The sequence below is a fragment of the Ostrea edulis genome, chromosome 10, assembly GCF_947568905.1.
Source record: "Ostrea edulis chromosome 10, xbOstEdul1.1, whole genome shotgun sequence".
Lineage (NCBI taxonomy): Eukaryota > Metazoa > Mollusca > Bivalvia > Ostreida > Ostreidae > Ostrea > Ostrea edulis.
This window is the reverse complement of record NC_079173.1, coordinates 32669631-32682858: the sequence shown is the minus strand read 5'-3', so window position 1 is coordinate 32682858 and position 13228 is coordinate 32669631. Positions and strand designations below refer to the sequence as shown.

At 37.9% G+C, this 13228-nt stretch overlaps 1 protein-coding gene and 1 long non-coding RNA gene across 2 annotated transcripts; both read right to left on the bottom strand.

Annotated features, from left to right (window-relative positions):
* Window positions 1-327: 327 nt before the first annotated feature.
* LOC125648675 (uncharacterized) lies at window positions 328-8406 on the bottom strand. The gene is made up of 9 exons (XM_056150928.1): window positions 8224-8406; window positions 7082-7137; window positions 6631-6768; window positions 5739-5910; window positions 5531-5638; window positions 4049-4264; window positions 3695-3902; window positions 2971-3003; window positions 328-1015 (listed from the first exon to the last, which is right to left on the bottom strand). The coding sequence occupies exons 1-9, from the start codon at window positions 8404-8406 to the stop codon at window positions 891-893; spliced, it is 1239 nt and encodes a 412-aa protein (XP_056006903.1). The 3' UTR covers window positions 328-890.
* Window positions 8407-9252: 846 nt separating this feature from the next.
* LOC130050728 (uncharacterized) lies at window positions 9253-11241 on the bottom strand. The gene is made up of 3 exons (XR_008798973.1): window positions 11104-11241; window positions 10725-10817; window positions 9253-9403 (listed from the first exon to the last, which is right to left on the bottom strand). It is a non-coding gene; the product is annotated as an uncharacterized LOC130050728 (long non-coding RNA).
* Window positions 11242-13228: the final 1987 nt, after the last annotated feature.

Here is a 13228-nt window from a genome sequence, read left to right as displayed (position 1 = left end):
CATAAATGTTTAAAGATTGGTAGCACTTCCGCTAAATAAAGTGACGTCTCTGCATGAGTGAAGAATTCGCGAATGGGACGTTATGAATAAGTTTCAGGAAAAGGAAATACAGTAATAAAATCCAAAGTCTGGATAAACATCTGTCTGAGACAATTGTTCGTCTAATAAAGTCTTAGGTCCTGGAAGATCCAGCTATTTAACCTTTTTTCTACCGGCACATTTTAGAGGTTTTTTAAAGACAATATGACATTATTTTTTAAATCAATTCATTTCTATATGTACCCCGATTTGGAGTAGGCATATGTCATATAATTTGGTAAGAAATACGACAGGGAGCAATTTGTTTTATAAAATTTGTCATGGTATTCGATGACCTCAAAGAGATATACGAGGTCAAAGTTCACATAAATTCACAAACAAACAAACAAAAAACTGTGACTAAACGCTATTATAGCAAAACGTGGATAATGATCTCAGGGTCAGGTTTTCAGCTTTATATCATACACAGTACCGAATACCTACAAATGTCTATATATTTAATCTAATCTATGTCGAAATGAAACAGTACCATGTTATCAAAATTTCTGCATTGACACCACAACACTTCAAAGAAAATATAGATGATAATTGATGGTCAAGTGCACGATCCAGAGGGAAACCGAAGGTCAAGTACACTATCCAGAAAGTAACCGAAGATCAATCGCAATATCCGGATAGTAACTGAAGTTTAAGCTCACTATCCAGAAGCTAACTGGAAGTAAATTGGAAAGGGTAACTTAAAGTCAAGTAGTTCGAACACAGGATGACTGAAGGTCAAGCACACAATGTAGAGGGTAACAGGCTTACTGTCCAGAAGGTAACCGAAGGACAAGTGTAGTATCACAAGAAAATCATCCGGAAAGCATTGCAACAAAGGCAGGCAGCAAACAAATACACAGAATAACAATCTTAGGGATAGCCAACAGTCGTCTCCCCTGGGACGTTACACACTGTCCCCTGTAAGGAATCCATGCGCCTGAAAGAAATTAAACAAAAATTTAAACATATCAATGTTAGATTCAAGCATTCCGATTTTAAGTTTTATCACAGTCGTAAAGAGCACCCAATTCTAGGACCCTTTTTACACTACACATTAAAGCGTCTTCTGTTTCTTTGTAAAGTACATGCAATCAAGATATATTTTTCTGACGATTTTTGTTTTTAAAAAAAAAAGAGAGAAAAAAAAACCCCAGAGGCATTCGGTAAATATATTGTTATATATAAAGATATCAGAAACGCACTGAGACTGTAAATAGTATAATTATTTCCACAAAATTAAGATTTCCTAATAGTATAGATATTTTCTGTCCCTTTTCATGCTTGGGTTGATTAGCCCTACGATGATACCATGAAATAGTGTCTGTTAATGCAATATAGAATTACTCAGAAAGATAGTGTCCCCCTTTATTCATTCTGTTTTATAAGATATGATAGCAGGATAGAAATGTTACATTGGAAAAAGAAAGCCACTATCTTAAGATGAATATACATGTACTGAACTCCGATTAGTGTATAGAAGGGATTTAACTGTGATTAGTATATAAAGGGAACATAACTCTGATTGTTGTATAAAGGGGATATAACTCTGATGACTGTATTTAGGAGACTTAACTATGATTAATGTATAGAAAGGATATGACTCTGATTAGTTTATAGAGGGGACATAACTCTGATTAGTGTATAGAGGGGACTTAACTCTAATTAGTATATAGAGGGGGCATAACTCTGATTAGTGTATAGAAAGGACTTAACTCTGATTAGTGTATAGAGGGGACATAACTCTGATTAGTGTATAGAGGGGACATAACTCTGATTAGTTTATAGAGGGGACATAACTCTCATTAGTGTATAGAGGGGACTTAACTCTAATTAGTATATAGAGGGGGCATAACTCTGATTAGTGTATAGAGGGGACTTATACTCTGATTAGTGTATAGAGGGGACATAACTCTGATTAGTGTATAGAGAGGACATAACTCTGATTAGTGTATAGAGGGGACATAGCTCTGATTAGTGTATAGAGGGGACATAACTCTGATAAGTGTATACAGGGGACATAACTCTAATTAGTATATAGAGGGGACATACATGTAACTCTGATTAGTATATAGAGGGGGCATAACTCTGATTAGTGTATAGAGGGGACATAACTCTGATTAGTATATAGAGGGGGCATAACTCTGATTAGTATATAGAGAGGACTTAAGTCTGATTAGTGTATTTAGGAGACTTAACTTTGATTAATGTATAGAAAGGATATGACTCTGATTAGTATATAGAGGGGACATAACTCTGATTAGTGTATAGAGGGGACATAACTCTGATTAGTATATAGAGGGGACATAACTCTGATTAGTGTATAGAGGGGACATAACTCTGATTAGTGTATAGAGAGGACTTAACTCTGATTAGTGTATAGAGGGGACATAACTCTGATTAGTGTATAGAGAGGACTTAACTCTAATTAGTGTATAGAGGGGACATAACTCTGATTAGTGTATAGGGGGACATAACTCTAATTAGTGTATAGAGGGGACATAACTCTGATTAGTGTATAGAGGGGACATAACTCTGATTAGTGTATAGAGGGGACATAACTCTGATTAGTGTATAGAGGGTACCTAAAGTCAAGGATATACAATATGGCCCAAGACTCAAATGAAGTAGGATTTTCTAAGTTTATTGGACTTTTTTATTATTTATCAAAGTAAAGATCTGTGAAGAATGCAAAAATAAAGGTGGTGTCCATAGGGAAATTTTGTAACAAATACAAGTTTTTAGCAATATTGAAACATTTACAAATAGATTACAACATTGTATAATGATTGTGTTTGGGGGTTTCCTATATCCTTAACTATGATTAGTGTATAAAGTATATAATAGTATATGATGGGCACTTAACATTGGTAAAGAATAAAGACTGACACTTACTAAACTGGACTCGTGAAACGCTTCGCTGGTCATCTACAAAATGAGGATATGGATACTGGTCATGTATTTTTTAAATCTGACCTCAATTATGAAGCTCAGCCTTACACAGATTAACATTTCACTCATCACTATGCAATCATAGCATAGAGGCTTCGATGATGATAAGATAAAGTTTTACTTCTAGTAGGTGAGTATTGCATAACATGGGGAAACATATTAAGATCCTCAGATCTTTTGACCGATATCTATCATTTGTAAAGTACATGTAATTACATGATCCATATCTTGTTGAAACACGTAGCTTTCGGACAATACATTCTGATGAATACAAGTGAATGTAACAGTCTAATTTTACCCCCCCCCCCCCCCCCCCCATAAAATACCCCTGCATCATACCTCTTTAGAATTGAGACTTCTAACCCAATTATGCATGTTTTGTTTGTTTGTTTTACCCCCCTTTGAGAATGTTTCAATCATGTTGAGACGTCACTCGCCGTATATGAAGTACCACAATTTACACTTAATGATTGACGCTCAGAGCCGTAGCAGTGATTCTCGTTCATAAATGCCGAGCGTTTGGCGAAGGAGCAATCACAACCTATGTTTACATCATAGGTTTGATATGGCACGAGCGGGGCTCGAACTCACAACCTTCCGATTGCGAAGCGAATACTCTAACCACTGAGCTAACGTGAGCGGTGGGATGGCGGATGTAGCTATGTACCTGATAAATAGACAGTGATGTCCCGTCCCGCGGAGTCTAGTGTAAAGTTCTGTTGATGTAGGACTTGACCGTTGTGTTTAACGTTCAGAATGTATTCTCCTAAGAACGCTGTGATGTTGTAAGTCTGTCCGGGAATCACACCTTCACTGATGTTAGATTTCCACGCCCCGTGGACAAGGTCCAGAAACTTCTGGCCAGCTGCATTAGGCTTCAGAGACCCAAAGAAAACAATGATTTCAATAGTTGTTTTGTTAACCACGTTATACAGTATGACGGGTATTTTATACGGTATTTCACCCTATTTCTTTGCTGATGTTGGTTTCTTTTTGAAAACAAGAGCCCTACATTTTATACCTTGATATCCGGTCCATCAAACAGATTCTCGTTGGGATGCCATAGAGATTCATTCCAAAAATGCCAAAGAATGACCCCGCCCACCGACGGGTGACTGAAGTACATGGTCAGGAGTTTCTCCAGGGCATCTGCTTTTTTGACGTCATCAACTTCATCCACCGTTAGCTCCGTCGCCCATATGTCCAGTCCTGCCTCGGCCAGTTTGTCCAATCTGTACTACAAAAGATTGAAATAGATTCTAGTTAAATATTTCATAAAACATGATTTGTGTTTTTTAAAACAATTAATCGTCTCCGCAGCTTCCAAAAGTGAAAGTGTTCCAAAATACGATCTCCTCCCCTTAATATACTGCATGGTATAGAGGAAAATGCATGGGCAGGAACATAGGCACTATGCATTTTACTTTGTGCATAGAGGAAAAAGATGAAGGGAAGATTCAACATTGAAGTGACCAACGTCATTGTTGTTACAAAACAATGACTGTTATTCTTACGTAACAGTAGGAAAGTGAATATACCCTTTGTACATGAAAAAAAAGCTATAAAACACTCCTCTTTGATCCACTGTAAATTGAAGGAAAATATCAAATCCCTGATCAGACCAATATAAACATCGGAATATGAACATCATTAAATGATAATGAAGGCTGGCCGATAAGCCATATAGGAGAAGTGTCAGGTAAGTTTAATTGACTATCATATGTTCACAACACTGTTTCTTGGTTGAAGCTCATATTGTATACATATAGTTGATTGTTATGTACCGTAACTCTTAATTTCCATTCTAAAGATGATCCTTAAAAATGTTATTAAAATGTTATTAAAACTATGGAATATGGAAGAGGGGACATCAGTTTTAGAGTGCTAAAACAGTTCTTCCTAGTTATATCCTAATGTTCATTCGTCTTTATTTACTGTTCACTCCTCTGATTTCGCTCCTGATTATTTTCGCGTTTTCAGAATGGATACAAGCACGGTTATATATCAGGGTAGATATAAGTACTGTTATAAATCCCTTTTAAGTTAATGGAAAGGTTATAATTTCACTACAATATTAAGCTCATAAATTTATTCCTAAATGAAGATGTATTTGTTGTGATTATCCACTATGGTGACTCTTAGAAAAAGCCCGTAGAATATTGGAGAAACGGATGTTTTATTTCCGGAGAGGAATACGGAGCTGGTCGGGGTCACTTCCAAAAGCAGTTTATTCTCTGGACAGAGAGTCGACGCAAACACTTCAGATCCCCTCGCAACAGGGGGAGGTTAGAAACGCAACTGTGGTGTGTCCTTGGTCTCAAGATAATGTTGTCCATACTTCGTTAGGATTATCGAAATGTAGAGCGGGGTTGTCTCGCGTGACGTAACTTTTGTGGATACCCAGCTCTGTGAAACCGTTGTGTAGCTACTAGGGTAAATGAGATATCTGATTCGGTCAAAAATTAGTCAGACCTTGTCTTCAGATCAGTCGTAAATTGCCTACCTTTATTGCATCCATATCGATAACCGTAGTGTAGAAATGACTTTGTACCCCGATACCATGAATGGGTATGTTATTTTGAAGAAATCGGACAGCTTGATTCTTGATAGCCTGAAAATGACAAAAAGTTAAGTTTTGATTGATTAAAATCTAGACTTTGGTCTTATATCAAAGCTACTGCGCGCACTGTTACATGTGATTAATGGCGTACTGTTGTTAGGTCAGGTTTTGGTATGGCGGAGTAATCATTCAGGAATAACTTAGTTTCCGGTTCCTGGGAGTGAATCCACTGAAACATTTTAGGTGTGATATCTGGGTCCGTCGTATTGCGTTCATACCAGTCACCATGGAGATTTTCGTTGTTGACATCCCAGTGCGCAAGTCTGCTCCAGGGTGACAGAATTATGCCTTTTAACTTCAATGCACACACTTAATAATTGATACAATTTGGCAAACATGTTGAAAATCAGCGGTTAATATTTCTTAATGGGCCCACAACAGACTCTGTTTTAAGAGTGTGTGTACATTTTATATACATGTATTTAGAAAGCTATGACCAATACATCAGTCTATCTGACCGTCTTCTGTGCGTAAACATTGCTCAACATCGTATAAAATGTAGGTATACAGAATCTGATTTCTTTTATGTTCTAGGCCAGGAGCCAATCAGATACATGTATAGTCTATGAAACCTAACGTTCAGATAGCAAGTTTTGTGAAGGATTTGTGAAAGTACACTAGAACTTAGAAGTTAACTTGCCTTCCTTTCGTGTTGCTGTGATTTTAATTTGCCTTTCTTTCGTGTTGTTGATGTGAAAGTACACTAGAAATTACGGTTAATTTGCCTTTTTGTCCATTCATTTCAAATATCATCGCTTAGCTGAGTACATGTAACTCAGAAGGTTAGCATGTCGATTGCTGAACTGTAGATCGCGGGTTTAATTTTATTTTTCAGATTACTTTCTACTAAAACTGCATTTTTTGACTAAATAGAGTAAATTTGAAAGTCTTCAATTTCAAAATATTGTTGTACATATCCTCCACTTTTCATCCATATCAATTTTCTCTGGTGTAACATACCTCCTTAAGGTTAATTAACTTACCTTCCTTTCGTGTTGTTGATGACTTCCTGTACGTGAGATTGTAGTTCAGCGACCAGTTCGGACGGTGACATACTGTAAAGCCAGGAATTGACGAACTTGTCCACGCCCCAAAACATATTGTGTCCGCGAGACTTTATTCTATAAAATTACAAGAGCTGACCATGTCGCTTAAGTTGCATGATGATTTATGCCTGGTTTCTATTTTATAAAACGTACACAAAGCGATCATAAAGTTAAATTGCAAAACAAATCTTGATACTAATTATTTGTTTTCATTGGTACATTTTAAAATGAAATATGAAGCAACAAATGCCTCATATTTTAATTATTTTCATATTTACATTACCAGTGATATATTTAAGGATTTCAACCAAAGATCGACAGTACATTCACTTCCAGAGTCGTTTTACGTAAATATTTTGTAAATATGTGCTTGTTTTGACATTCTTACCCGTGGCTTTCCAGTACTTTGAGTGCGGCAAGTGATTCAGAATATTGACTGCGGTCCTATAATAAACAGAATATTTACTGCGGTCTTATAAACAGAAATCGAGAAATTGCAGGCAATAAACAGTATATATATTGTACGGTGTCTCGTAACCCATGCATGTCTTAAATTTACGCGATAGAGCTCTACATATGAGTCTTGGTTGATCTGGAGATTATTACGAGTGGTTGACTACAGAGATTATAACGATGGTTAGCTATAGAGATTATTACGATGGTTAGCTATAGAGATTATTACAATGGTTAGCTATAGAGATTATAACGATGGTTAGTTACAGAGATTATGACGATGGTCAACAATAGAGATTATAACGATGGTTGACTACAGAGATTATAACGATGGTTGACTACAGAGATTATAACGATGGTTAGCTATAGAGATTATTACGATGGTTAGCTATAGAGATTATTACAATGGTTACCTATAGAGATTATTATGATGGTTAGTTATAGAGATTATAACGATGGTTAGCTATAGAGATTATAACGATGGTTGGTTATAGAGATTATTACGATGGTTAACTATAAAGATCATAACGATGGTTAGCTATAGAGATTATTATGATGGTTAGGTATAGAGATTATTACGATGGTTAGCTATAGAGATTATTATGATGGTTAGCTATAGAGATTATTACGGTGGTTAGCTATAGAGATTATAACGATGGTTAGTTATAGAGAGTGTAACGATGGTTAGCTATAGAGATTATTACGATGGTTAGCTATAGAGAGTATTACAATGGTTAGCTATAGAGATTATTACGATGGTTAGCTATAGAGATTATTAAGATGGTTAGCAATAGAGATTATAACGATGGTTAGCTATAGAGATTATTACGACGATTAGCTATATATATTATTACGATGGTTAGCTATAGAGATTATTACGACGGTTAGCTATAGAGATTATTACGATGGTGAGCTATAGAGATTATTACGATGGTTAGCTATAGAGATTATTACGATGGTGAGCTATAGAGATTATTACGATGGTTAGCTATATAGATTATTACGATGGTGAGCTATAGAGATTATTACGATGGTGAGCTATAGAGATTATTACGATGGTGACGAATCAATAATTACCTGAATCCTCTCTATTCCGTACCATTTCAGTTTGTTTGCTATAACTGCCCAATTAAAATGTCTCAGCACGAAATCTGTGAAAAACTGATAGGCAGGAACGTTAAACTTATCCAGTTTGATGGCTGTTCCAAATGGATATGCACTTCTCTGTTGAATGAGCTGAATGGGGAAAATATCCCACATTTGATCAAGTGGAGTGGTGTCAGACAAGTTTCCGTATGTACAGTGTAATCATAGATATTGAATAAACAAGTAAATTTTATTTTTGAGAATACATGATGGCTTGAACTGTGTCGCTTCATGTCCGTATACTTCACGTGACGCTGACAACCTACGATAGCTATGTTAAGGACATGCCCGACGTTTCGGACATTTTCTCTAAATTATTTTTTTCATCTCCTCGATATGAAGAGTTCTTGTATGATTTCCGAATAGATTTAAATTTCCTATTGTAGTAATATTACCATACTTTGTATATCTGCATAGGTAGCTCGGTGGTTAGATCATCTAACTAGTAATACAAAGGTCGCGGCTTCGATACCCGATTGTTCTAAAGATGTTTCTCTCCTTCTGTCCATTTATACAACTTACTGAATTTTAATTTTTACTTGCAACAACTATCAAAATATGCTAACTCTAAAACATACATGGTAATATACCCCAATTTTTTTGTTTTTGTTTTTTGTAGCGACGAAATAAAACGCAAGTGAATTGTACGTGAAATGTCAAGAAGAATTATTTTATTGAGAAATGTCGCGTATGTCCTTGGCTGAGGGTGGTCAGGGTGACCGACTGACCAGACGAGTATTGTGCCCCGTAGTTAAACAATCATTTTTATATCGCTGTAAATTTGAATAAGAACTACCTCTACAACTGCTCCTGAAATCGGTGTTCCACCAAGTCTGCAGAAAATGGAAACGAGTATAATGGTAGAATGCAAAAAAAAATAGAGGACATTAGATCTTTTTATCTGAATAATCATGGATATAACTTACATGTATGTCGATAAAAAGCAATGCTCACCTGAAACTGATTGGGGCTTTCCGAATATTATTTATTCGGGATTCAGCATGCCCCATCCAGTGCAGATTCGGTTTTAAACGCTTCATGCTTGCAGAATCCTGAATGAAATTTATTTCTGTGTTGTCAATTGTTATATAAACTTGAACATCGGTGGCTCCTGGAAAAATATATGAATAATTCAACCTGCAATTACGTGCAACACTTTAAACTCAACAGTCTAAGATGCAATAAAACTTTAAAATATAGTTATTTTCATGGAGTCAACATTTCTAGGAGTGGCATTAAAAAATTGCGTGCATTACTACCATTAGTGTACTCTCAGTCCAATATTTAAAAGTGGCACTGCATATTTTCAACACGCCGACCAAATCGGCTTTTCTAAGTTAGTTCCACCTTCATGTGACCTATCAATATTGTAGCGGACAGTATAAGAGGGAACAAATACTGCCTCGCGGGTATGCTAGCTTTCCTATATAATGACGTCTCTCTCTCTCTCTCTCTCTCTCTCTCTCTCTCTCTCTCTCACGCAAGTTAAGCAACAGCGAGCGTAATCAGCACTTGGCTGATTTCTCCCATTTCTTCCATTACACATTTGCAGGTTTTTTTGTTTGTTTTTTTTTTACTTGGGGGGGGGGGGGGGGGGTTGTTGTTGTTGTTGTTTTGTAAGGTCTTCTCTTTCATCTGATGCCAACTTTTTAGAAATAACATTTATATGTAACAGACAAAACGGTGCGCTCAATGTTCTACACGTGGGAATGATTTTACACACACGTGGGAATGATTACATATATATGGTGTCCGGATAGGGCCATTTGCAAAAGCGTGACTGCACGTTAGTCACAACACGCCGTCACGCCAACAAGCAACGCGCCTTCTCGCTCTCACGCCAACAAGCAAAACGCCTTCGCGCAAGACAAGCAACACGCCTTCGCGCTCTCACGACAACAATCAACGCGCCTTCGCGCTCTCACGCCAACAAGCATTACGCCTTCGAGCAGCGTTACTTGTCTGCGCAAAGGTGCGTTGGTTGTTGTCGTGAGAGTGAGAAGGCGCGTTGCTTGTCTGCGCGAAGGCGCGTTGCTTGTTAGCGTGAGAGCGCGAAGGCGCGTTGCTTGTTGTCGTGAGAGCGCGAAGACGCGTTGCTTGTTGGCGTGACGGCGTGTTGTGACTAACGTGCAGTCACGCTTTCGCAAATGGCCCTATCCGGACACCATACATATACGGGGAAATTCCAAGACTGAAATAAAATAAAATCAACCAATCAGAATCCTCCCGATTATTTCACATGTTACTATAAATAACTGCATCGGGTGATGGAACATAGTTATGAATGGGAGAATATACAACATATTCACTATGACTCCATTTCCTGGTGGTAGAATTGTCCTTCGCTGTGTCAACAGATTTTCTCATATTCGCGGAGGATTTGATCCGCGAAAAGTTGACCCCGCGAAAATGGATTATATCATATAATTTACCAGCAGGTGTCAGAAAATCTCCACCAATCTCTGTCCATCCAAATTTTAACTGTTGTAATGGCATATCACCCAGCTTAAAGAACTTCGACGATCCTATGGAAAACATTAACATGGTACCGTTACATGTATTTTTCATAGTTCTAGTCTTTTGGAGATTAGCCTATAACTATACATACTGACTGAATCATTTCTGATAATTGATTTATAAAACCGACCATTGCTTTCTTTTTTTAACACAGTAATAGAATTTTCACGTGATTCACCAGAATGATCCGTGACATTTACCACCTGGGAATGAATACAGAACTGAAAGCGTGACAATGTAAACTCTACATTTACTGCTGCTCGGTAAATACAAAATTAAACATCACCCCTGTACCGTTGACTTTGATGTTGACGCGCAGTACCAGTTTAGTATAGCTGGTGCCCTCCGGTAAGTTCAGAAGCTTGAAGTATGTCTTATAGATGTAGTTGTACCCCGGGGTCACCGTCACTCTTTGGCGAGGGGAGGAGTAAATCTGCGTTCTATAATTTTAACACAAAATGTAAAAATCAAAACAAAGACTAATCTCATCGTTATAGTTAACCAATGTGTTCTTGCCGCTTTTAGAATTTAAACAATAAAACTATCCTCAATCACTGATTAGATGTATATTTATTAATTCTGAGTTCAGAATAGAAGACCAACGACTTAGCTTCCTAACTAATAGGGAAGCAAAAGAGATATGCTGGTGTTATAGAGCCACACCCCCCTCCCCCCCATAGTGAGCCTTCCCCCTGCGGAAGTCTGGCTCTAGAGTGATCCTTTCCCCCGGAAGTATGGCTCTAGAGTGACCCCCCGCCCCCCGCCCCCTGGTAGTCTCGCTCTAGAGTGAGCCTTCCCCCCAGCAGAATTGCTCTAGAATAAACCTTACACCCAGGGGGAAGACTCACTTCTAGAGCCATAACACCCTCTTGAAGTCTTGCTCTAGAGGTACACCCCTGCTTTCATCCCCTCCTGCGCAAACTATGAAATAAATTTTAGTTTATCGGACAGGGACGTACCTACCTACCTACCTTCCTAAAGTTGTACAAGTTTAAAGTCTAGAGTGAGACTTCCCCGGGGATTCTCCTGCTCTAGAGTGAGGCTTCCGGTGGAAGGTTTCCGGGGGGGGGTGTGTCTCATTATGGGGGAAGACTCACTCTACAACACCGGCACTATTCGAGCCTCTATCTCTATTGCCTCACATATTCCTTGACAAAGTCAGCACTATGGTCTTGACCGACCACCAGGATAGCCAAATTATAAGGTGAGCTAAGAGAATGAACAGCTAAGCTCTGTTCGGGCCACTGAATCACTCTCTGGTCAGTGTAATATCATCGTCGGAAACCCACGGTTGATTACGCTTCGCTCCTCTCTCCATCACCCCTGGGTCCATTCATTCCTACTCGCTCGTTCTCATGAATAAATATTTTAAAATATCGTCCAATCAAAGTAATCGTTATAGTAATGTAACTCTTCTGTTTTTAAAGGTAGCACTAACTTAACTTTGCTATCACAGCAATTGTATACTGAAATTGGGCTGAAAGCGTCTTTTTGATTGGACAAATTCGCTTAGGGTTTTCCATGAGCGCCCAATCAAATTGTCTCATTAATTATTCATGAGAACGAGCGAGTAGGAATAAATGGACCCACGGGTGATGGAGAGAGGAACGAAGCGTAATCAACCGTGGGTTTCCGACGATGGTGTAATATCCGCACTATCAAAGTCAGTTACCTTTCAAAGTAAGTCTTCTCTCGATGTGACTGAGACCGAGTTGGAATGCTCTGATGCTATTTTATATACACTTAGAGGAGTATATTTTAGCTTACAATGGAGGAGTCGGGTCATTCCATTATATGAGGTCATCTAAACGTTTGATTAAATTTAAATTAAGTGTTGAGCAAAACATGAAATTTGTCATTAACGTATTGTTAAAAACTGAAAAAAACTCCGGGAATCTTACAAACACAATATGGAGATTTGCAAACATGTATTTTGCTTTAAAGAACTTAACCCTTAACTTAGAGTACAATTTAGCAGACCTTTTGCCCTTGAAAAGAAAAGATGGGTTGTCTGATGCGACTTGAGAAAGAAATATAATGAAATATTCTTTCCATATTCTATACACATGTCATGTCTTCAGAGATGATGGAGAGGTGGTCATGGTAGGTCACTGGCAATTTTGTGGCAGTCAAAATCTGCCCTTTGATTATCATAGCAGATTCTTTGACTTGTCGTATGGCTGAAAGGGCTAACGCAAATGCAGACTCAGTTGTTTGTTCAGTAGCAACACTTGTAGAATATCTAAGTTCGCCTTTTGGAGTTTTCCAAAATTCGATTTTGCTACCATTATTTCATGTTTCATGTTTAGTAATTACTGTAGAGTTATATGAGTCGGGATAAATGACAAGTCTCTCTCTCTCTCTCTCTCTCTCTCTCTCTCTCTCTCTCTCTCTCTCTCTCTCTCTCTCTCTCTCTCTC

Coding starts and splice junctions, on each gene's coding strand:
- LOC125648675 (XM_056150928.1), bottom strand. CDS start 8,406: ATGTGGGATATTTTCCCCATTCAGCTCATTCAACAGAGAAGTGCATAT. Junction 7,138..8,223: donor ACGGAATAGAGAGGATTCAG/GTAATTATTGAT, acceptor TGTTTATTATAG/GACCGCAGTCAATATTCTGA. Junction 6,769..7,081: donor AAAGTACTGGAAAGCCACGG/GTAAGAATGTCA, acceptor GTAATTTTATAG/AATAAAGTCTCGCGGACACA.